The sequence below is a fragment of the Platichthys flesus genome, unplaced genomic scaffold (assembly GCF_949316205.1).
Source record: "Platichthys flesus unplaced genomic scaffold, fPlaFle2.1 scaffold_43, whole genome shotgun sequence".
NCBI lineage: Eukaryota > Metazoa > Chordata > Actinopteri > Pleuronectiformes > Pleuronectidae > Platichthys > Platichthys flesus.
Window position 1 is genome coordinate 6081 of NW_026910026.1, and position 25243 is coordinate 31323.

Genomic DNA, 25243 nt, shown 5'->3' on the forward strand with positions numbered 1-25243 from the left:
CGCCCTCTGGTGTGCATTATTCGCTGGCTTTATGATTTAAAATGGGTATCATTTCTGTTGAACGTTAATTGTATTGTCACTTAACCCAAGTGATTATTGCCTATTTTTATTTTTCTATTTTGAACTAAAAAAATCCTCTAACTAAAGAAGGTATTTACATTTAAAGTGCTATTGTGTGTGTTTTTCATTTACTAAATTCTTATTTTATTTATTAAGCAAAACAAAAAAGGGAATATCATAAGTTTAACTCGGGCCCCGCCCCATAGGTACATGAGACGGGTGTTACATTTGAAGAATCTTTTAGTCTTTAGAAGCCTCAACTGATGGGCAGCAAAGTTGAATTAACGCAACATTTTAAGTTTAAACGAATAGAAATATTTCAGTTGATCCATATTTCATATGATAGGTACGTTAAGTTGACACAGCACGTAAGCCCTTAAGTTGAGTAAACTCAACGAAGCCTTGCAGCTAGTTGCTTTATTTTGTAAGTACTTCAGTGCAGTTGTTTTTTGGGCACTCCAAAGGTTTGCATTCTGTAATGTATTTTAAAGGTTATTTAAATTTTTTTTATATGAACTTGAAGGTAATATGAATGTCACCTAAATGAAATAAAAAATTTGCCTAAATGTAACAATGTATTTTGAATGTAATATTAATATAAATGAAACCGACTCTGACAGGACTGTTTTGTTAAAAACTTTGCGTTTTACCTATTTTTCAATTGTTCGAATTTAGATTTCATAATGTTTGGTCTTGGTTTTGTAAGTGTTTTATATTTATAGGTGTTATTTTCTTAGTTTTAGTTTTTTGAACAACATCTTGGTTGTTTCACCGTGACTCTGTTGTTTCCCGTTTTACTTTGAAGTTTCTTCTCTTGTGTGTGTCTTTGACTTAGCTTCCTGTCCCTTCTTCAAATGTTCATAGTTTAGAGTTTTAGTTTAATATCCTGGCGGCTGAGTCTTTTTATTTTAAATGCATTCTCCTTCTCATTTTGAATCAGAACTTGATCCTGTTGTTCGATGTGTTGCTCGATCAGAATCAAATGATAAGTTTCATCAGAGAGGTGATGACGCTCGTGTTGCTATGGAAACCAAAAAAGTTAAATGTTGATGTTTTTTTTCCAGATTGTCAGGATGTGGCTTCCTCTGAGGTTGCTATGTGCGTGTCTTTGGTTACTAAGCATTTCGGAAGTTTGGGCGGCTACTTTCAAACTGGCTCTGATTGGTCCATGGTCATGTGACCCCATGTTCTCTCGGGCCATGCCCACGGCGGCAGCTAACCTGGCGCTGTCACGGCTACGCAGCGACAGCAGCCTGAGCCGAGGCTACTGGTACGACGTGAAGCTGCTGGATGAAGACTGCTCCACCTCCAAAGGTTTGTTCACACAACCCTAAGCTCTGTGTTATTATAATAAATTAACTAGGAACTTAGTTTTCAAATGCATAGTTTTTACTTTGCTGAATTCTGTTTACATTTTCATATATAACTATCGCTATGATTTAACTTTTTCTGGTTTTATCTCAGCTCTGACAGAACTTGGAGAGATGGAGGGTTATGGCCACGCCTACATTGGACCATTTAACCCCGCCCTCTGTCACACGGCATCCTTATTGGCTGAGCACTGGGAGGTGGGGCTTGCATCTCCCGGCTGTCTAGATGCTAATTGGCCGAATTTCCCGCCCATCACTCCTCCCAGCAGGGTTCTGTTCACCGTGCTCAAGTCCTTCCAATGGGCGCATGTCGGCGTTATCTCAGGTGACATATGACATCATATGGTGGGAGTGGTCTCGTTTCAGTTTCGCCTCATATGACTTAAAAATTAATTAATAAAAAATGATTACATTTATTGTAAAATATTTTAACTTGATAAAGGTTGGGTTAATATTTATACTTGTTTATATTATTTATATTGTGTGTATATGATCGTTTGAATACACACTTTATATAATGAAGATCTGAGGTAATTTAAATAAGGTTTACAGTATTAAAACATAGTTTTCACAGGGTTTAACTTTAACTTCATTTTTAATATGAAATTGAATTTACTTATTTACATGTTTTTGTCGAAGAAGAGAAAAATAAAAAATAAATATACTACAAACAATCCAGTGATATAAATCGATATTATAATATCTAAATGAGTAAATGTTATGTTGTATTAACAGTACTTTAAGTAGATATTATATTTATAAACATTTTATTACATCAATATATATATTCTGTATACTTTTGTAAAATCATTATTATGAACATAAAAACAGTGATTTCCATAAATAAAAGAAGTTTAATTTGTGTTTGCGTCTCCTCTTCATCGTCTTCATCAGCTCGTTCCAACCTATGGGAGAGCACCGGGCAGGAAGTGGCCTCTGCGCTCCGGGCCATGGGCCTCCCGATTGGCCCAGTGGTTACCATGGAAACGAGGACCCAAGTCGGAGCTCGTGAGGCTTTGAAAGAGATCAAAGAGGCCGACAAGGTCAAAGGTCAGAGCTGAAAGATCTTATATAAACAACGAGACTGTAGATGCTGTTAATTAACCTCACATCATCAGGTTCTAGATAATATTCTTATTGTTTTGAATTATTATCTATAATCATAGATGAATCATGAATGAGTTGAAAATCTAAAGTTAAATATCAACATCAGGTTCTGTAGAAAAACATCAGGTAACACGTTTAACTGTTTCATTTTTATTATTCATATCAGCAATGTTTCATTGTTTTAATAATCAGTCGATTGTTCAGTGAATCATTTCTAATGTGAGACATTAATCTTTATTGCCAATTCATTTCCAGTCAATGAACTCATCAATTAAAGTGTTGATTTTGGTTGTATAGTTGTGGGTCATGTGGAGATGAGTGGGTTTATTGATGATCCAGAACACGCTGAAGAACGTTAAAAATAATGAAAAGGTTAAAAATGTTTAATCAAAATCCTCAACAAACCAAAACTAACAACAGACCAAGTAGCCTCCTCTTTTAGTATCGAGGATAGAATCAAATAATATTACTAATGTATAACAATAATTCTTATAAAACAGATATTGATTAAATTAAATTAATATTAAACTTAAAAAAATAATTAAGAATTCATTTGAGTTCCCACACCAATTTAAAGTCAAGTAAATAAAGTAGATTTAGAGTAAAAGTTTTATTTCTGTCACAGTTAAATCCGGATAACATTAAAAACGATTGTTATTGTTTCTGTTGCAGTTGTGATCATGTGCATGAGCTCTCTTCTGATTGGTGGAGAGGATCAGAGAGAGCTCCTATTGGCTGCTCTGGACATGGGGATGGTTTCTGATGGTTATGTGTTTATACCGTACGACACTCTGCTGTACGCCATGCCGTACCAGGTGAGTGATTGACAGGTGACAACTTCAATCAAAACAGGTCAATAACTTATCAATGTTATACTAAAGTGATCAATCAACTATGAGAGCACACAGAGAGTTTATATCTCTGTTAAGGCTTTGAATGTGTGTGTGTGTCTGTGTGTGTGTGTGTATTAAGAAACTCAAACCCTTTTTCAATTTGTCTTTTAAATGTGTTTAAATGTTTGAAACTTAGTTCTGATTGGTTCCTTTTGTGTTTTCTTGCTCAATCAGGACACAGTGTTCCCTCAGCTGACCAACAACACGCAGCTGCGTCACGCCTACAGCTCCGTCCTGACTGTCACTATCGCGTCCGACCAGAGTTTCTACGAAGCTTTCCGTGAGGCTCAAATCAGCCGAGAGATCCGGTCAGCTGTCTCTGCAACAGAGGTAAACAAACAACACAAATACACAACTTCTACAACAAAACATGAGGGTGGAGATGTTAAGTGTACAAGTTGGATCAACAGAAATGATTTCATTCCTAATTTTTGACTCAACTAGTTAAGCAGTGAAAAACTATTTTAGAACCTCTGAGGATTTCAGTTTACATGTAACGAAGAAAGGAACTTAATGTGTCATCATTGGCGTGAGTTAGCGTGAGTTAGCCTGAGTTAGCCTGAGTTAGCGTGAGTTTGCTTGAGTTAGCCTGAATTAGCGTGAGTTAGCTTGAGTTAGCATGAGTTAGCTTGACAACGAGACGTTGAAGTTGTGTCACAGGATTTCAGTATAAAATCACCAGATGAAGTTCGGTGTCGAATGTTTTCCGCAGGTTTCTCCGATGTTCGGAACCATCTTCAACATGGTGTATTTCGTTGCTAAGGCGGTGGAGGAGCGTCGTCAGGCAGGAGGTGGGCACTGGGTGACGGGTGACCACCTTATCCAATCAGATGGAGGCTTTGATTTCAAAGGCTTTAATCAGGTCAGACATTAAAAGTAGTTTGATGCAGAGACTAAATGAAAACAAATGAATTAAAGATATGGTCTTTCAAAACAACGAATCAGATACTACAGTCGACGTTAGCGACTTTCACTCAACAGATGAATCTCGTAGATTAAAAAAAGTTATAGATAATTAATAGATAATAGAAAGAAGTTCATAGATCATCTAGGACTTCTGACTGTACGGATATGATGATGGCCTGGCCCTGATCTTGATCCTAGTCAGATGACATCATCACCTTCCTCTGTTTAACATGTTGTTTTTCTTAGGTTTTATATGGAGGTAAAAAGGGGCGTGGCCTGCAGGCCAGGTACGTGGTGCTGGACAGCGATGGCGATCGACTTGTGCCGACACATTCGCTCGCTGCGACAGACACAGACGGGCTGGTCGGAGCTCTGAGACCCCTGAGCCGCTCGTTCATCTTCCCCGGAGGAAAACCCCCCAAAGCCAGCTTCTGTTGGTTCAGTCCAGAGGAGACGTGCAGCGGCGGTGAGTTACTCATACCATGTCACATGTTTGTACATGTAGAGGGTTAGCGCCCCCTGCTGTCACATGGTAGGTAATCTCCTGTTTGTGCAGGTCTCGACACGGTGACGATGATATTCATCTTCCTGTTGCTCTTTGCTCTGATTGGAGCATTTCTCTACTGGATCAGGTCAAGGATACACACACACACACACACACACACACACACACACACAATGATATTATTATTAATGATTATAATAATACAAATAATGGTGACGTCTGCACAGGAAGTACAAGAGATCAACGAATGTCACCAAACTGATCCTGACTCTGGACGACATCGTCTTCATCGACACTCAAGTCAGCAGGAAGGTCAGTGGTGATGTCATCACCTGGTCGTCTGCAGGTAAACAACAACGAGCTGCTGATCACGTTGTTGTTGTTGTTGTTGTCATAGAAGCTGAACGACGAGTCGATCATGAGGAGTCTTCTGGAAATTAAAACTCCGCTTCGCTCGATCGCTCGAAGTTACATCCTGACGTCAGCTGAGAGTTCCAACATCGGAATACTGGAGGTACACCTGTCTCACTGTCTCAATGTGGACCTGTCTCACTGTGGACCTGTCTCACTGTCTCAATGTGGACCTGTCTCACTGTCTCAATGTGGACCTGTCTCACTCTGCAACTGTCGGTCGATCAAACACATGTTATATGTCTCATATTCAAAGTTTGTCTCATAGATGTTAACAAGGATCAACTTCCTCTGTTCTTAACTCAACTAGAGTCAAACTACAGAGAAACTTTATGATCAGTGAATGAAGCTCAGTCTCATGTGAGGATCTTCTCCCAGAACACAAGTCCAACAGATGCTGATGGAACTGAACACATCAACACAACAGGATTCACTTCATGAGAAGAACCTGTTTGTCACTTAGTGTAGGGTTAGTTAATTAATTAGCTAAGTCATCGTGCCGGCGAAGCAGTTTTCTATTGTCTATCATATCACTGTGTCAGTGTTAATTTCGTTGACGAAGACGATGACGTAATATATTCGTTAACGACCCTTTTTCCATGACGAAGACGAGACTAAGACGAGACGAAGACGAGACGAAGACGTAACGAAAACGAATCTTGGAAAATAAAAACTATGACTAAATCTATTTTAACTTTCGTTGACGAGACGAGACGAAAATGTTGGTGGTTGACTAAGTCACAATAATTTTTAAAACATCATCGTATCAGGCCGTCATGAAGTATTAGGAGCGGGCGAGTGAGTGTGTCTGTGTGTGTGTGCGCCCCAGATAGCGCTCCCAGATAGCGCACCGGTCCCGAGGCTCCGCCCCCCGCCCCGCGCACTCGCTCAGAGACACAGTGAAAGCAGAGCTCGTTCTCGTGGAGCAGCCTCTCAGTGACTCACTGCTTCTCAACAGTGGAAACCATGAAAACAGGGTTTCTCTGGTCTCAGTTGTTTCTCTGGTCTCAGCTGATCAGAGATCAGCCCCTCAGCTTCTTCATCAGAGCAGAAGCTGCAGTTGGTTTCTACCGATGTTCAGTTTCGGTGTCCAGCTCCAGTCTGACCTGCTCTCCCTATTTGTTTTCACATTTAAAACTAAATATATATTTTTAAGCTATTAGGCTGCAGCTATATGTTTTTATAGAAAAGGAGTTTAATGTGGCTAAAACTAGACTAAAACTAAGAAGGATAAAAATGACTAAATGTGACTAAAACTAGACTAAAATGGAATTTCTGTCAGACAACTCACGTTTGATCATGTAATACATTTATTACAACAGATTTAGTGTTTGGCGTCTAGGCTCCAACTTAATCACTCCCCTATATGATTACACAGGAATGATGGGAGTGATGAGCAAATACTTGTAACCCCCCGTTGGAGCCTACAGGTGGATGCTGGGCCTACAGGTGGATGCTGGGGTGGTGGAGGGACTGAAGCAACAGGTAGCAATACTGCAGCAGCAGTGCGAGAAAGAGGGGCTGATGGGAAATGTCTCTCTGGTTAAATAGACCACCTGATAAGGTGGGTGTGTATTATAGCTGGTTGTGGAGATTGAGGTATGTCACATGATGTATGTCACGTGATGTATGTCACGTGATTGGCGCAGCGCAGCTCGAGTTGCCTGCCAGAACTAGCTCGCAGGCGTCGCCATATTTCTGTCAGACAACTCACGTTTGATCATGTAATACATTTATTACAACAGATTTAGTGTTTGGCGTCTAGGCTCCAACTTAATCACTCCCCTATATGATTACACAGGAATGATGGGAGTGATGAGCAAATACTTGTAACCCCCCAAAACTGCACATAGTCGGAGCCTGACGTACGGATCGGTATCTGCTATGTGTGCGCCATTCACCGCCGCGGTGTGGCCATTCTCCGTAGGGGCATTAGCCTGCAGGAAAATATGCTAACTAGTGAACTGTTATGTGTGCCATTCACTGCCGCGGTGTGGTCGTTCGCTGTAGCCAAATTGTCTGCGGGGGAATATACTACCTGGTGAGGTTCCCTATACGGGAATATAGTGAACTTGGCACATGGCAACATATGCACCGGAATTTCACCTTTAAGCCCAGCAAACCACCTGAAATGCAATAAAATAATCAGTCAGCAAAACACATACAAATTATTCATTCACATGTTTTGTTTGTATCGCCAATATCCAAAACATGAATCGTTTCATCGGGCTTAACAAATGCGACATCCTGTCCTTAACCCTCGACAAGAGTAAGGAAAAACTACCAAAAAAACCCCATAAACAGGGGAAAAAGTAGAAACCTCAGAGAGAGCCACATGTGAGGGATCCCTCTCCCAGGATGGACAGGAACAGATGTATGCCATGGCAAGGGTGCAATGAATCCCTTGGCATCGTTCGCATTGTATCGTCACCATTTGAGGGGATGAAGGCGCGCCGAAACATGCCTGTGACTACTCCGGACGCGGATACGTGATGGATCCCGAGATCTGACATGCAACAAAGGATTTATGCAGCGGAGATTACACATTAAAACATCAAGGCTGCAGATGATGTTTGAGAGTCAATATTCCTTCTTGTGGTGTCCAACATAGCATGAGTAGCATTGATGATGGAGTGTTGCAGTCATAGTGGTGCAACATCTTAGTGAGTGCGGGGACAGCATCCAGGTGTTAGGCCTCAGCTCTGGCAGGGATGGCGAAGCTTTGAGGAGATCTCGTCATGCATTTTCGACCATTGATTGGTCGAAGAGGGATGCAAGCGTTTGATCATAGAGGAGAAAGAACAGAAAGCAGTATTATTCTTAACAATGACAATTCAGAAGTCTCGACAAGATCTATCAGACTTGTTGTGAACATGTGTTCTTCTAAGACTAGAGAGGATAAGGTCATGTAGAGGATTAAATAAGCGTCCTTGTCAGATTTCCTATTAGACTGCTTCCGTTATCGTATACTCTGACTCACCTTGACAACAATTCAGTAATAAGGAAATATAAAGCCAAGGTAAATGTTAGGTAAGACTGTCATCATTGAGGATTCATAGCTTTTCTATTGTAGCAGCATTGACACATGACAAGGTTATTGGTTCTTGATCTATTCACTGTTCTGTAGGAATTGGATGAATACCATGGGGTCAAGACGCTCGGGTATGGTTGGACAGATGGGATTTCCCTCTGCTTAAACAGACCGCCTAATGCGGTGGATGAGTGCTGTGGCTTATTGTGGCAACTGAAGTATGTCACCTGATATATGTCACATGATTTATGTCGCCTGATGTATGGCACATGACTGAAGAAGCGCAGCTCGAGTTGCCTGCCAGAGCTAGCTCGCTGGCTTCGCTCCATTTCAGTCCGACAACTCACGTTTGATTATTTATCTTATTTATTACGATATTTATTATTCACAGTAGAACATGTTTGTGTTTGGCGTCTAGGCTCCAACTTAATCACTCCCCAAATGCTAACACAGGAATGATGAGAGTGATGCGCTAATACTGTAACCCCCCAACACTGCACAGATTTGGAGCCTGACGGATGAATCGGTATCTGTTATGTGTGCGCCATTCAACGCCGCGGTGTGGCCATTCTCCATAGGCGCATGCCTGCTGGAAAATATGCTACCCAGTGAGCCTGTTATGTGTTCCACGCCACTGCGGTGTGGCTATTCTCCGTAGGCGCATGCCTGCTGGAGAATATGCTACCCAGTGAGCCTGTTATGTGTTCCACGCCACTGCGGTGTGGCTATTCTCCATAGGCGCATGCCTGCTGGAAAATATGCTACCTAGTGAGCCTGTTATGTGTTCCATGCCACTGCGTTGTGGCTATTCTCCATAGGCGCATGCCTGCTGGAGAATATGCTACCTAGTGAGCCTGTTATGTGTTCCACGCCACTGCGGTGTGGCTATTCTCCATAGGCGCATGCCTGCTGGAGAATATGCTACCTAGTGAGCCTGTTATGTGTTCCACGCCACTGCGGTGTGGCTGTTCTCCATAGGCGCATGCCTGCTGGAGAATATGCTACCTAGTGAGCCTGTTATGTGTTCCACGCCACTGCGGTGTGGCTATTCTCCATAGGCGCATGCCTGCTGGAGAATATGCTACCTAGTGAGCCTGTTATGTGTTCCACGCCACTGCGATGTGGCTATTCTCCATAGGCGCATGCCTGCTGGAGAATATGCTACCTAGTGAGCCTGTTATGTGTTCCACGCCACTGCGGTGTGGCTATTCTCCATAGGCGCATGCCTGCTGGAGAATATGCTACCTAGTGAGCCTGTTATGTGTTCCACGCCACTGCGGTGTGGCTATTATCCATAGGCGCATGCCTGCTGGAGAATATGCTACCTAGTGAGCCTGTTATGTGTTCCACGCCACTGCGGTGTGGCTATTCTCCATAGGCGCATGCCTGCTGGAGAATATGCTACCTAGTGAGCCTGTTATGTGAGCCATGCCACTGCGGTGTAGCTAATCGCCATAGGTGCATGCCTGCAGGAGAATATGCTACCTTGTGAAACTGATTATGTGCGCCATTCACCGCCGCGGTGGGGCCATTCTCCATGGCGCATGCCTGCAGGAGAATATGCTACCTGTGAAACTGTGATGCGCACCATGCACCCCCGTGGTGTGGTCATTCGCTGTAGGAACATTGTCGCGGGAGACTATATACTGCCTGGTGAGGTTCCCCCCAACTGCCCTGGCTGTCGGAGAATATATTGTGAACTTGGCACATGGCAACCTATACCCCAGAATTTAACACTCTAAGTCCAGCAAACCACCTGAAATGCTGGCAATCATGGACAATCCGTCTCACCCCTCCACAAAACACTGGACAAGCTAAGGAGCAGCTTCAGCCAAAGACTCATTCAACCCCGCTGCTCTAAGGAACGATACAGGAAGTCGTTCCTCCCAACCGCAATGAGACTGTACAACGCATCTACCTCTGTCAGAGCCACCATCACTGAACTAAATTAAATATACCTGTCTCAATTCATCATTTTATACAATAATATTGTCTTTTGCACACTCTGTCTACATATTCTTACACTCATAGTACATTATATTATCTATTGCATCGCAAAATACTTATATCCGTACTATATATTATATCATACTCTTTGTATATTCTTTGTATATATAAGTCTATATACACATATTTATACATGTGTACATGTTATGATTATTATTATTATTATATTTGACTATTATTATATATACTGTTCCTGCTATTATTACTATATACTGCTATTATATTGGTATAATTACTATCATATATAAATATATATTATATATATACACTATACAATTTTTATATACTATCTAACAATAACATTACCATCATATCATCAGTACTATTACCATCATCTGCCACTGCACCCTATCTACCTATTTATCTTGTGTTTCTGTTTTTATTCTTTCTACCTCGATATTTTATTCTATTGTATTGTATTTTATTGTAATCAAATGTACCGGCTGCTATGACGACTTAATTTCCCTTCGGGGATGAATAAAGTAATCTATCTATCTATCTATCTATCTATCTATCTATCTATTTACAGACCTCAGAGTGACAAAGGGAGCCACAACAACTAGGGCTGCACAATTAATCGAATTGCATGATCGTCAGCAATATTGACATTTAAAATGCGTGCTTTGCTACATATCAAATCAAGCGCTTTCTCGACTAACATTCGCTAACCACCAGAGGGAGAACAAAATGGGAGTTGTCATGCACGCACCCTGCAGCGGTAGCCAGAACAACGTTTTGTCTGCAGCCAGTTCCGGTATTTCTTAGAGAGTAGAGACAGAGAGTAGCCAATCACGGTGTCGTGTGAAAGGTGAATCAATTATCAGGAGCAGAAGGCGAGGAGCTAGTCCTTCGAAAAGGATCATCAACCGTTGTATGGTAGTTTTGGAATTCAGGGCAAGTGATGATAACCAAGAACAAATCATGCCAGAGTGCGTTTAGAGTTGTGTTTGCGCCGCATAGCAATACAACTACCTTGTTTAACCACCTGAAAAAAACGACCCACAAACCATAGTACAACAAGTGCATCAAGGCCAAAACTAACATTACCTCCCTGAATCTCCGTCCATGTCCAACGTCAACAGAGAAAACCATAAACGACCAAGCATGGTGCGACAGCGTATCCATCCCCTTCCCGAAGACACACTGGAATAACTGATGCGATCGCATTTCATTTGGCCAAAGACATGTGTCCAATATATACTGTGAGCAATGATCAAGCACAACAATGGAGCCGTACATGTCCCTGACAATTCACTGCATTGATTGTAATTTGCAATGAAGAGTCAATGCTTACAGACGTAATTTTTTCCCATAAGAACCGACAGGAGAGTCGATTGCCCAGGACCTAATGAAAGATGTGTACATTAGCTGGAATGTAGCACAACATGGAAGTGAAGCAGTGTTCTTGTGCCTTTAAACATGAAAATGCTATAAAAATATATTGTTCCTAAAATGTATGAATAATCATGATATTAATATTGATCTAAATAATCGTAATTATGATTTTGGCCATAATCATGCAGGCCTTACGACAACGCTGCGCACAGAAGTGTTGTGGTGTCTTGACACAACAGTAAACCACCACTCTCTCACATCCAATGAAGGATGTCCAGAATTTTCTGGTGCACTTCCTCAAAGTGCACCCGATTGTAGTTGACAATCCGAAGACAAAATAGTTGCCCGCGAATTTAATATTCGATCATTCGTTAGTTACCTCATGCGCGTGTTATTCGCGCAGCTGTAATAAACTTTGTTTTACCGGAGGTGCTGATGGAAGTAGCTGAGGAGTGAGCCATTTCGCTCCCTTCCTATCCCTGAAACTCGGGCATGTGCAATGCGATAAATATAGCACATGGCACGTCCGTTGCGAAATCATCGCATGCCAGAAGTCATAAGAAAGTCATATATACAAGTTATTTACAATTATTGCATTCAACATCTATGAGGGCCCACCTGAGGGCCCAGCACCCTGCACAAGATTGAACCCCAACCCTTGGTTGGAGGAAGACCACTCCACCCACATATATACTATATTATATAATTGAAAGTTTCCGGAATAACAAAACATATTACCTGCTAGCATTTGATTCCTTTGGGAAAGGTACTGTCGTCAGGAGACAGAAGCTTCAGACCCATGGCTGGAGAATGGACTACAATCCCATAATCCTGCTGGAGTGACGTACCAGGAAGTACTATAACACGAGCCGGTCCCGTAATTTGTTTACATCACGTGCAGGGAAGATGGCGTGTGATTCCAGCCTGAATTGTTTCATTTATAACGTTCAGTGCAGACTTCATTCAGCAGAGGAGACAGGATGAAAGCCCCAGCGGCCCCAGCGGATCCAGGCGCGCTTCCTCTGCCTCCGAGGGACAACATCCCGCGGTGAGGGAGAAGTTGGTAGAGCAGAGATGTCCCGGGAAGAATCCGTCAGCGAAGCTGCCGTCAGTGACGCTGCCACCAGCGTTTGTTCGGCCTCGCGGAGCCGCCTTCAGTCAAGAAGTAGTTGAAACTATCTCGTGGCTCAGACCCGATGAATTAAACGCTTCGGGTGCGCAGCTCCTCCAGGATGTGGTGCGCGCTGAGAGGCCCGCGGGAGTCGTGGCGCAGACGCTTGACGTCCGATTCCCATGTAGTGAATCTTGAAGGACCGAGCCGAGCGCAGCTCGAGTTGCCTGCCAGAACTAGCTCGCAGGCGTCGCCATATTTGTTTTAGTCGACTAAAACTAGACTAAAACTAAGAAGGATAAACATGACTAAATGTGACTAAAACTAAATTGCATTTTCGTCAAAAGACTAAGACTAAGACTAAATCAAAAATAGCTGCCAAAATTAACACTGCACTGTGTGTGGAATTGGCAAATTGGTGCCCCTGCTTGATGCTGTGTGAGAAAGGGGAGGGGGAGGGGGCGTGGGGGACAGTTCACCTCTTGGTCTCCCAAATGGAACAGACAAGGGGGGGGTGGGGGGGGGGGGTCCACTGTGTAGAGCAGTGATTATCAAACTGTGTGGCGCGCCCAATGTTTTAACGTCCGCATCTCTTTAACGGCGGAGCAGTAAACAAATCGCTCTTTCACCGTAGACAGGAAGATTGACTGAAGAGCCGCCCCTCTGCAGTGGCTTCCTGAACAGTGTTGTGTGTGTCGCGGACAGCACACACACACAGTCCCCGGGGCTAGGGTTAGGGTTGAAAGAAAGAACGATGAAGCCTGTCTCGCTCTTTGGTTCACAGTCAATGTGGTAGGACATGAGGAGAGACCAGTGTGTAATTTATGTCTCTAAACTCTATGAGAACCAACAAATTAAGAAGACTCTTAGAAACAAAAACATATTAAGAACTTCCCTGACCTGCCATCAAAAACCTATAAATTATTCATAATATTTTATCTATGTTTTGTTAACTTTTTTCCACTTAGATGTTGTAACTTATACTGTGTTGTGCAGAATTGTGTTTCGGGGTGGGGTGTGTGTGTGTGTGTGTGTGTGTGTGGGGGGGGGGCGCTCGGAAGGGGTCACATTCCATGTAGAACCGCCACTGCGCGTGTCGATCCCGTCTTGCGGATCACCTCAGCTACGGCGCCGCTGGGGGAACCCTCCGTTCGTGTGGGGGGCCCCCTCTGGCGGTTTCTAATAAAGTGAGTGTTGGCAAAACCGGTTGTCATTTTTATGTTGAGGCGGCGGGGGTGTTGTCGGCTGCTGCTGAATGTTACTAATAAAGTAACTTGTAATCTAACTTAGTTACTTTTAAAATCAAGTAATCTGTAAAGTAACTGAGTTACTTTTACAATCAAGTAACCTGTAAAGTAACTAAGTTACTTTTTCAAAGTAACTATGGCAACACTGGTGGTCAGTGATCTCCACGTGTGCTACGTCCTAAGTCTGTATCAGTGTGGCTCCCCCTGGCTGAATCGAGGAGCATTACTCCTCAACAAGAGATTCTGCTCCTCTGATGTTTTCTAATAATCACACTTAGAACTGATCTTTATAAAAACCTGATGAATTCATATTTATGTTCCTGGATAAACGGGCGTGGCAGGAAACATGAATCGATTATGTTCAGTCTCTGAATCCATCGTTCACCTGATGCATCAAAAAACGATTAATTCCTCCACCTCTAATTGTCTCACTATGCACATGTCTCACTGTCGCACTGTGTGTGCACGTCTGTCTTATTGTGTATTGTTTGTATTGTCTCACTGACACACTGACTCTTTCTCTGATTGGTTGCATTGTTACCAGGGCGACTGGGTTTGGATGAAAAAGATTCCTGCTGGAAAGACGATGACGGCTGTCAATCAAAACACCCAGAGTCTGTTTAACCATGTACGTAGATTTCACGTTGACTTAATGACTAATTATTGATCAATATATTGATTTGTATATTGATTAACATACAATATTTCAGGGATTGGCCAGTAGGTTTGGCTGCACCCAGCAGGGGGTGCTGGACTTTATAAACATGCTATGGAGCCGAGTGAAGTTAGAAAACTTTGTGTTCACAGATTATCTGCACTGACGAGTTTGTGGTTTATATATAAATTTGAACTATTTACTGAACAGCTCTTTTCATACATCTGTTAAACAACCGACACAATCTTCAGACCAAGTTCTAAACCTTTCAAAATAACAGCTCTGTCCTTCAGCTCAGTATAAAGCCTTACAGCCACAAAGTGAATCTGGAGCTTTTACTTTGAAGACAAATTGATGAAGAGGAAATAATATTGTTGTCATGATGGAGATCAGCTCCTGTGAATGTGTCAGTCTGATAAAAATCGAATCATCTGGAATGATATCACAGGCCGCCAGACCACTGGTATATCAGTTAATAAGTTGATATAATGTTAATATAAATATTAGCATAGTAACTATTGATTCATTTATTTAGTATATTGATACGTTTTGAAGTTTTCAGATGGAGATGTTAAAATGCTCTGTGCTATGTTCAGTTACGGGAGATGAGACATGAGAACCTGAACTTATATCTTGGACTCTTTCTGGATTCTGGGATCTTCGCTCTCGTTGTTGAACATTGTCCTCGAGGGAGTTTGGCTGATCTGCTCGCTGAGGCCACCATGAGGCTGGACTGGATGTTCAAGTCCTCGCTGCTTATGGACCTGATCAAGGTGCTGCTCAGACACTAATAATAATAATCATGTTTATAATATCAATGATAATAATAATAATTCAATCGTGTGTGTGTCTCAGGGTATGAAGTATCTTCATCTTCGAGGTTTGAGTCACGGTCGACTGAAGTCAACAAACTGTTTAGTTGATGGACGTTTTGTTCTGAAAATCACTGATTACGGACTTCCCATGATCCTTCACTCTCAGAGCCTCAGTCTCTCTGAGGATCCACAAGGTAAGACATGTTTATTTCTATTTTTTTATTTTGATTTATGTTTATATATGCTAACATGTGTTTATATAACCCCTGGATAAAATGGTCAGGGTTAGGTATGCTTCCATGGCGACACTAATGATGCGTTCACACCAGTGGCGACTTTAGCCTGACATTTCTGGTGTGGCAATTTTGTATGACGTCATTTCACCGTCATACAAATAGAGGGAGCTGATTATTATAAGCAGTCGGCCTATATAGTCCAGAAAGATATACTATGGGCTATATTTTGAGTGCCAGAAGTAAGCAGAAATCATATTTCAAATACAATTCACATGCTTTAGCGCTCTGCGCCACACAAAGATGTTGTCTATAAAACAGCATTAAAGTAAAATGACTGCAACAAAGTAAAAGATTAGACAGACACATAGCTTCACATCAACGTCAACATCAATACTCTGAATAAAGAGCTTTAGGAGACGTTAAGCTACTTTAAACAGCTGCTCTTAAAATGTGACTTTAAATAATCACGTTTCAGTTGATCACAGTAAATCTGTTTCTGCAGAATAATAATCTGTGTAACGTAGTCAAGTCAAATGGGTTGAAGAGTGAAACAACTTTACACACAATTAGAAATCTAACGTGGTGGAGCTTATTCTCCAAACACACTCATCAACTCTAACACTTCTCTCTGCTGGGTGGACCTGGAGTCGCGTTTCAAGTTATTCAAGTCAAGTTGCTAGGCAGATTTGTGGGGCACATCTGAAAGTGCCCCCCCTAACCCTAACCCTCCATGTCGACACTAATGATGCGTTCACACCAGTGGCGATTTTAGCCTGAAATTTCTGGTGGTGCAATTTTGTATGACGTCATGTCACCGTCACAGAAATAGAGGGAGCTGATTATTATAAGCAGTATTCATATGAAGATCAGTAAGATCTACTATGGGCTGCATTTTGAGTGCCAGCAGTACTGGGGGGCTCCTCCTGAAGTCCACTGTCATCTCCACGGTTTTAAGTGTGTTCAACTCTAGGTTGTTGCGACGGCACCACAGGACCAGCTGTTCGACCTCCCGCCTGTATTCAGACTCATCATTATCCTGGATGAGGCCGATGACTGAAGTGTTGTCTGCAAATGTTAGGATTTTAACCGATGGGTCTCCTGAGGTGCAGTCGTTGGTGTAGAGGGAGAAGAGCAGTGGGGAGAGCACGCATCCCTGAGGTGCACCAGTTCTGACTGACCGGGTGCTGGATGTTATTTCACCCAGCCTCACCTGCTGCTTCCTGTCTATCAGGAAGTTTGTGATCCACTGACGGGTGGAGGCAGGCACAGTGAGCTGGATGAGTTTGATGAGGAGGACTTCTGGGATGATGGTGTTGAACGCTGAGCTGAAGTCCACGAACAGCAGACCTGTGAGCCCGGTAGGCAACTGCAGGGGGTCCAGCAGGGGGCCTGTGATGTCCTTCAGATGGGTCAACACCAGTCTTTCCAATGATTTCATGACCACAGACGTCAGGGCGACGGGTCTGTAGTCATTCAGTCCGGTGATGCAGTGTTTCTTAGGGACTGGGATGATGGTGGGTGAGTGTTTGAAGCAGGAGGGGACTTCACACAGCTCCAGAGATCTGTTGAATATCCGTGTGAAGATGGGGGCCAGCTGATCTGCGCAGGCTTTCAGACAGGACACACCGTCTGGGCCTGGTGCCTTCCTTGTCTTCTGTCTCTGAAAGAGCTGGCACACATCCTCTTCAAGGACCCTCAGTGCTGGTGGGGAGTCAGGGAGGAGGTGATAAAAGGGGGTGCAGATGGTTGTGTGAAGTCTGGGTTGGAGCGGGTGAGAGGTGTTAATGTGGGGGGATCAAACCTGCAGTAGAACACATTCAGATCCTCAGCCAGTTTAGGGTTCTCCATGGGGCGGGGGGAGGTTTTCCTGTAGTTAGTGATGTCCTGTAGGCCTCTCCACACTGATGCAGGGTCGTTAGCTGAAAACCTGTTTTTCCGAGTAGCTTCTCTTTGCCACTCTGATCTCCTTAAGGCCGGCACATGCTTCTGCGTTTTCACGGCCCCGCAAGCGCAAGAGCCCTTCGGGGCCCCTTACGTGCTTACGTGCGTCGCCCAATTTTTCTAACTAGACGGCAAAGCTCCGCAAGCCTCTCGCAGCCCGCAAGGCTGTGATTGGTCTGCTAACTACATCCTTTCCGGAGTCGCATTTCCGGTTTCCACATTATAACCGCAGAAACAACGGAAGATTTAGAAGAACGAATATGGACCAAATAGAAGAGCGTTTGGCAGAAGAGATCTGAATGTATGACCACTTGTATAACCCGTCACTGACTGGAGGATTTATCCGCCAGAAAAAGGCTACGAGGAGCCGCAGCGGCGATGTTAATAAACAATCGACGAAGAAGAAAGAAGGCGTCTCTAAGGTCGTCTTCGACAAAAAACATTACTCTGCCTAGTGTTCTGGCGGGGAACTGCTGTGTAAGATGCTCAGCGCTTTGGGAAGCAGGAATGAAAAAGAGTCCTGCGACACAGCTGCGTGAAAAGCCGCCGACGCAGTTGCAGAAGCTTTCGCCGGCCTTTAGTCAGTGTGTTCCTGGCCTGGTTGAACAGGATCATGTCCCCACTCCTGAAGACCTCCTCTTTGGCTTGACGAAGCCGCTTGAGCTTTGCTTTAAACCACGGTTTATTGTTATTACAGATGCAGTATGTTTTAGTGGGTACGCACATGCCTTCACAAAAACTGATATATGACGTCACAGTGTCGGTGAGTTTGTCCAGTGATGAAGATGAAGATGCAGCCTCAAAAACACTCCAGTCAGTGCAGTCAAAGCAGGCCTGTAGCTCCAGCTAAATCTAGACTCGTTGGTCCATTTCCTGGACCAACGAGTCTAGATTTAGTCTAGATTTTAGTTTCTGCCTGTAGCTTGGATGGAGATGAAGCAGGCAGTGATCGGAGAGTCCCAAAGCTGCTCGGGGGACACAGCGATATGCATTCTTTAGAGTTGTGTAGCAATGGTCCAGTGTGTTCTTGTCCCTGGTGGGACACTTAATGTGCTGCCTGTATTTTGCCAGTTCACGGTTGAGGTTTGCTTGGTTGAAATCCCCAAGAATAATCAGAAGAGAGTCCGGGTGATTTGGCTCCTTGCTGGAGCAGCCAGGTGCCTCTGTGCCTCGCTCACGCAGGCTTGAGGTGGTATGTACACGCCGACCAGAATAAAGGAGGAAAACTCCCGCGGTGAGTAAAATGGTTTGCAGTTTATGGAAATGGCTTCTAGCTGAGGAGTGCATTTTTTCCATAGCACTGTGGCACCAACTGTACACCAACTTTCGTTGATGTAAAGCAGATTCCTCCTCCCCTCGTTTTCCCCGTTAGTTCCGTAACGCTGTAGCGTAGGTTTTCTAAATGGAGAAAAAATAAAAGTTGGGCTCCAGACAGGGATTCTTAGCCTGTCAATATTTACAATATATCCCGGTATGAGAGGTAACCCGGATAGCTCATGTACCTAGCTACGCAAAACATCATAGGAAAATAAATCGAATCCATAAATAAGGTTAATCAGTATATCTTCAATTATATAATTTACTCAGGTTAACATCAAATCCAATACGTACGATAGATAGACCAACAGAAAAATAACAATTTTCAACCAAAATCTTCAGTACACCATGAAATCAAATTCTTTTCAAAATAAGAACAATTAACCGTCCTTTTGTGTAAACATGTGGAAGAAACGTTCATTAAGAGTTCAAGTTCAAATGTTTGTTGGTGTGTGTGTGGGGGGTTTTGTTGGAGAGGGGAGTTAGGGTCCAATGAAAAAGGTGCAGTAAGGGAAATGTTTGTTCTTTTGCTTAGGAGGGCCTTTATCTCCAGGTAGAGGGAAGAGAAGGGGGTATTTTCCAGAGGCAAGCGAGCTTGGTGAAGCCAGGAGAGGGTTTAAGAGTGGACTTATCTGGCTGGTTCCATCCAGGACTAAGGGAATCGCCTTCTGATCCGAGCAGGGTCCATGGGTTTAAAATCCACTTCCGGCTCCAGGGATTAGCTTCTGTTCCTCAGGGTCCAGGACGTTGGTGCCATCACTCCATCCAGTTCTTGGTCATCTTTCTTTACTTGTTTAGCAGGTTTTTTTCTCCTTCCTACCGTCACGCTCCTTCACTTGTTTACACTCCATACTCCTTTGTTTGAGTTTTTCCCTAATCTGCTACAACGTGGTCCACGCGGTGGAGTTGGAAGCCCGGCCGTTGAAGGATGCTGTCAGGGATGCTCTCACCAAGCCGGGTTTCAGTGAAGCACAGAGCAGAAGATCCGGATAAATCCCTGTTTATCTTCTTTAGGAGCAGCAGCTCATCCATTTTGTTGGGCAGAGAGCGGACAGTTGCCAGGTGTAACGCCGGGAGCGGAGTTCGGAACCCCCGCTCTTGCAGTCTAACCAGTCTAACCAGTCTAACCAGTCTAACCAGTCTAACCAGCGCTCCAGCGCGCTTCCCTCACCTGCGTCTCCTCCAAGCTCCACAGAGAGCTGCTGCTCTTCCGACCAAAATCTCCAAAAAAGTGTCTGGGTCTGTAAAGTCCGGTGAAAGGGTTTGAGGAATGGAACGTCGGACAGTCGGAGTTCTTCTCCAGAGAAAGTATCGTAGAGGGAGTGCTGAAGACGTACAAATAAACAAAAACCCGAAAAGCACGAGAGAGCGCAACACCGTGGCAGCCATTCGCGGTGCCATCATAAGGGGCGGGGTAACACAGAGAGAAGAGCAATTAGTCTTTCTGTCAGTCAGTGTTTCTCTGCCTGTCTCTCTCTCTCACTCAACCTGTCTGTCTGTCTCTCTCTCTCTCTCAACATGTCTCTCTCTCAGAGCTGCTGTGGTCCGCCCCGGAGCTTCTGAGGAACTCGGTCCGTGGAGGTTCATTTGCCGGAGATGTTTTCAGTTTCTCTATCATCATACAGGAAGTGATCTCACGCACGTTGCCGTATGCCATGATGGACATGCCCGCCCACGGTGAGAAAGGATGGTCCAGGCACCACCCGTCTCTCTCTGTCTGTCTCTCCCCCATCTCTCTCACCTGTCTCTCTCTGCCTGTCTGTCTGATAGAGATCGTGGAGCGTATAAAGACGCCCCCTCCGCTCTTCAGGCCGGTGGTTTCGGTGGACGAAGCTCCGAGCGAATGTCTCAGTCTGATGAACGAATGTTGGAATGAAGATCCGAGTAAGAGGCCGAGCTTCGACGACATTTTCAAACAGGTGGGAACAGCTGCCCCCTGCTGGCCACATGATAAACTGCACAATACAACACAAAATCCAGTTGGTATTTTACATGATGATGAATATGTGTGTGTTTCTGTGTATTGTGTTTTTGTACGATTGTGTGTTTTGTGTTGTATGTACATTATGTGGTAGTGCGTTAATCGAGGGAAGTGGGGGAACATCATCTACTCTAATGTTGTGGGATTGTGTGATTTGTGTGTTGTGTATTTTTTGTTAACGTGTTGATCTGATTGTGTATCTGCAGTTTCGGGGCATAAATCGAGGGAAGCGTGCGAACATCATCGACTCCATGCTGCGGATGTTGGAGCAGTACAGTTCAAACCTGGAGGATCTGATCAGAGAACGAACAGACGAGCTGGAGGTCGAGAGGAGCAAGACGGATAAACTGATCGGACAACTCCTGCCCAAGTACGACAGCAGTAGAACCTTGAATGAGACACAGGTCTGACACAGCAGTGACACCTGGTGGCTGTGAATAACTTATTAATTGATTTTAGATTATGATTCCAGATCGCATCCTAACCCTTTGACCCTGAAGTGCTGACTGTGTGTGGAAGGGGAACAGAGTGTGTATGATTCTCAACTCTGGAGTGAATCAAACAAACTTCTGTTCTGTTCTGGTCCTAATTAGATGTGATGAGTGTGCGTGTTCATTGTTAAAGTGTAAAGTGAGAGCAGGTTAGAGTCTGGAGGACTGTCTCCTGTCAGTGTCAATCCTCCAGACAGATACAGATCCCAACAAACTGCTGCTTCTGCTCTGATCTGGAAACAGCCGATATATGTTTATTATTCAGGTTGGTGGCTAATGTATGTATGTGTGTATATATATTTATGTATATTGATATGATCTATATGTTTCATTGTTTCAGATCAGTGGCTCAAGCTCTGAAAAAAGGGAAACCCGTTCGACCTGAACATTATTCCGATTCGACTCTTTACTTCAGTGACATCGTTGGATTTACAACCATCTCAGCTCTCAGCGAGCCAATCGAGGTATCTGCTCTCTTACTTCCTGTTTTGTTGGGAGTTGTAGTCTTTTCCTGGGTTAGGATTCCTTCAGTGTTAATGTTGAGAAGGATTTTATTGGGAGCTGAATTCTCAGTTTTCCTCCTGTCCAAAACACCTGAACCTTAGAGCTGCTGATTCAATCCAGTTAAAGTCTGAGGCCGAGCTTCATTTAAACTAGAGATTCTCCAAGAGTACAAATGTAATGTAAATAAATATAGTACAAGTCTAGTTGATTTTAGATGTTCGTTTTATAGGAGATCATTTTTAACTAAAAGTGTGTGTGTGTGTAGGTGGTTGACCTCCTGAATGACCTCTACACCATGTTTGATGCCATCATTGCGAGTCATGATGTTTACAAGGTAAACTGTTTAACTCCACATACACATTTGCTCTTACTTAACACAAGTGACCTTTGACCTTTAACTAAGATTACATGACTAGAGAATTACTGAGATCAGTGTTTGTTCTTCTTCCTGATTGACTGAAGTCTAATGATGCACCACAGAGTCAGAGCATCCATCAAAGCTTTGTTTTCAGGTGGAAACGATCGGAGACGCCTACATGGTGGCGTCAGGCGTCCCAAACCGGAACGGAACCCGACATGCAGCTGAAGTGTCCAACATGTCTCTGGACATCCTGCACTCGATCGGAGCCTTTAAGATCAAACACATGCCTGAGATCAAAGTGAAGATACGCATTGGCCTGCACTCAGGTAATACTCACTCAGCCCCGACATGTCGTTAACATGTCGTCATGTTGTTAACATGTCGTCAACATGGCGTCATACTGCTCAAAGCACAGTGAACATTAGTTCTGGACCAACTCTCTGGTTGACTGTCAGCTCTGTTGTGGCCTGGTGCTTGTTGGTGACCTGGTCAGCTGTATAACTGGTCAGCTGGTTAACTGGTCAGCTTTGGTGCCTGCAGATGAGGATGAGTCTCATTGAAGAATAATCTGGTGACCACAGGTTGACCAGATGTAGGACAGGAGATAACAGGTCAAGGAGGCAGTGGCGGTTTTGGGCACAGGCGAACCGGGCAGCCGCACTTTTTCATGTCACGTGGGGGGGCGGCACGAGCACATAAAAAGAAAAAAAATCATCTGGCCAGCGAAGCGGTTTTCTTTTATCTATCATATCACTGTGTGGGGAATGGGCAAATTGGCGCCCCCTGCAACTGCAGGCTCCCTGCTTGATGCTGTGTGAGACGGGGGTAGGGGAGGGGGCGCGGGGGACAGTTCACCTCTGGCACTCCCAAATGGAACAGACAAGGGGGGAAACGGGGGATCCACTCCTAAACGGTGGAACGAGCTCCCCAATGACATCAGGATAGAAAGTATACACATCTTCTAACGCAATGTAAAAACAGAACTCTTCCGACTATACCTTGAATTAAAAAAATAAAATAGTAGCACTAATGTCGCTTACATGTCGCACTTTGTAATTTTGCTTTCTTGAAGAAAAATGTTACCTTCTTGATTCTTGGTTTGTTCCCTCATGGTTGATGCACTCATTTGAAATCGCTTTGGATAAAAGAGTCAGCTTAATGAAATGTGATGAATCAGAAACATATGTCCCAGCTTCCACACGCTGTGGGTGTGTTGACTGATCACGTGACCTGTGTATGTGCTTAGGTCCACTCGTAGCTGGTGTGGTGGGACTCATGATGCCCAGGTACTGTCTGTTTGGAGACACAGTGACCACAGCATCACACATGGAAGCCTCTGGACTGCGTATGTATAAACACTCTGATCTGAGTTTATTTTCTTTTGTTTCTCTAGTTTGAAAGATTGTGAGTCAACATGAAACGTGAACTTGATGAATGACATTTATTGAAGTAAGTTTTTTGTGTGTCCAGCCTATAGGATCCACATCAGTCTGGCCACGATGAAGGTTCTGACCAGCCTCAAACTGGGATATCACTTCGAAACCAGGAAAGCTCAGGTCTGATTAACTACTCTCACCTTTCATCTGTTTTTCATCTGTTTTACATATATATATATATTTCATCAGCTGAAATTACTGATGATGAAGTGGATGATGTTTTTTTTTTCAGGTGAAGGGCTCGGAGGACACCTATTGGCTTACTGGGCAAGATGGTTTCACTAAACCTCTTCCAGTTCCTCCAGATGTGATCGGAGGGTAAGAGTTTATTTAAATGTAAACACATGATCATTTGTATTTAAATATATGTTAACTTTCTCTGTCTGTCTTTCTGTCCCTCTCTGTCTCTCTCTGTCCATCATGTCTGTCTCTATCTCTCAGGGCCAGTAACCATGGTATCAGTCTTGATGAGATTCCAGTTGAGAGACGACAAAAATTTCTGGACCGACAGAAAAGAAACAAAAAATAATATTCACACACACACACACCACCCCCCCCCCCCACACACACACACCAACTCTACCTCAAACGCTGTGCTTTAAGGATATTTTCTTAGCCATTGAAACATTTTCAGCCAAATGCAATAAAACTGGTGGAACCTCAAGATTTGTAATCGTTGGGAAAGCACAATGAAGTTATGAACATATAAGGGAAATACTTATAATATAAATAAGAGTAACATCTGGAAAGTGATTGTCTGATATCACTTCATCAGGTATATATTGAACCAGTAATTTCTGTGCCTCCTGTGGGTCTGATACAATAGACAATAAAAAGTTAGACTGTTGTATAAACACAAGTTCAAACCCTGGGTCGCCCTCACTTCATAGATACTCACTTTCACAAATGAAAACTCTAAACCTAACCCTCCCTAACCCTAACCCTTCCACTTAAATCCAAACATTTCTGAGTTTTTTCTTCTGATTGTTATCGTTCAGCTGTCGACAGTCATTCAAAATTTCGGATGTGAAACAGATGATCCAGTCACAAGTAATTTGAATGTGTTGTTTCATGCAGAGTCAATGAGACACTTCAGTTCATTATCAGTTTAGTGAACCATACTAAACTTTACTACAGGATCAGTAACATTTGGATTAATATAATGATTTATTCCATCAGTCATGTGATCAGTGTCTTTAATTAATTTATTCAGAGATGAAATTGTCAGTATCTTATTTTTATAACGAAAGACAAGAACAAAGTGATACAATCTAAAAGACTTGATATGATGTAACAAACCATATCCTTGAACCAAGTGTTTGTTGAAATATTAATTAGAATAAATGAGACACAGGTTTAGTTCAACAGCCGGATTGGTTAATAATGTGTAAATTCAAGGTATTGCAAAAAGGTGAGATCCAGCGAAACGTGATTAGTAACTTTTACTCTGCAATCGTTGTTTTATTAATGCATTTCGATGTTACTGTTGTGTTTGTCATGTTACCAAGAAATCAATAAAATGT

At 43.3% G+C, this 25243-nt stretch overlaps 1 protein-coding gene across 1 annotated transcript; it reads left to right on the forward strand.

Moving 5' to 3' along the window:
* Window positions 1-1130: 1130 nt before the first annotated feature.
* On the forward strand, window positions 1131-25243 carry LOC133950584 (retinal guanylyl cyclase 2-like). The gene is made up of 23 exons (XM_062384643.1): window positions 1131-1374; window positions 1525-1755; window positions 2325-2480; window positions 3210-3352; window positions 3605-3760; window positions 4143-4292; window positions 4583-4802; window positions 4893-4968; window positions 5069-5153; window positions 5239-5355; window positions 14528-14611; window positions 15235-15411; window positions 15494-15647; window positions 20481-20624; window positions 20718-20866; window positions 21135-21298; window positions 21760-21883; window positions 22189-22257; window positions 22436-22610; window positions 23531-23629; window positions 23755-23840; window positions 23953-24038; window positions 24162-25243. Exons 1-23 carry the CDS (start codon window positions 1134-1136, stop codon window positions 24247-24249), a joined length of 3174 nt encoding a protein of 1057 aa, XP_062240627.1. The 5' UTR covers window positions 1131-1133; the 3' UTR covers window positions 24250-25243.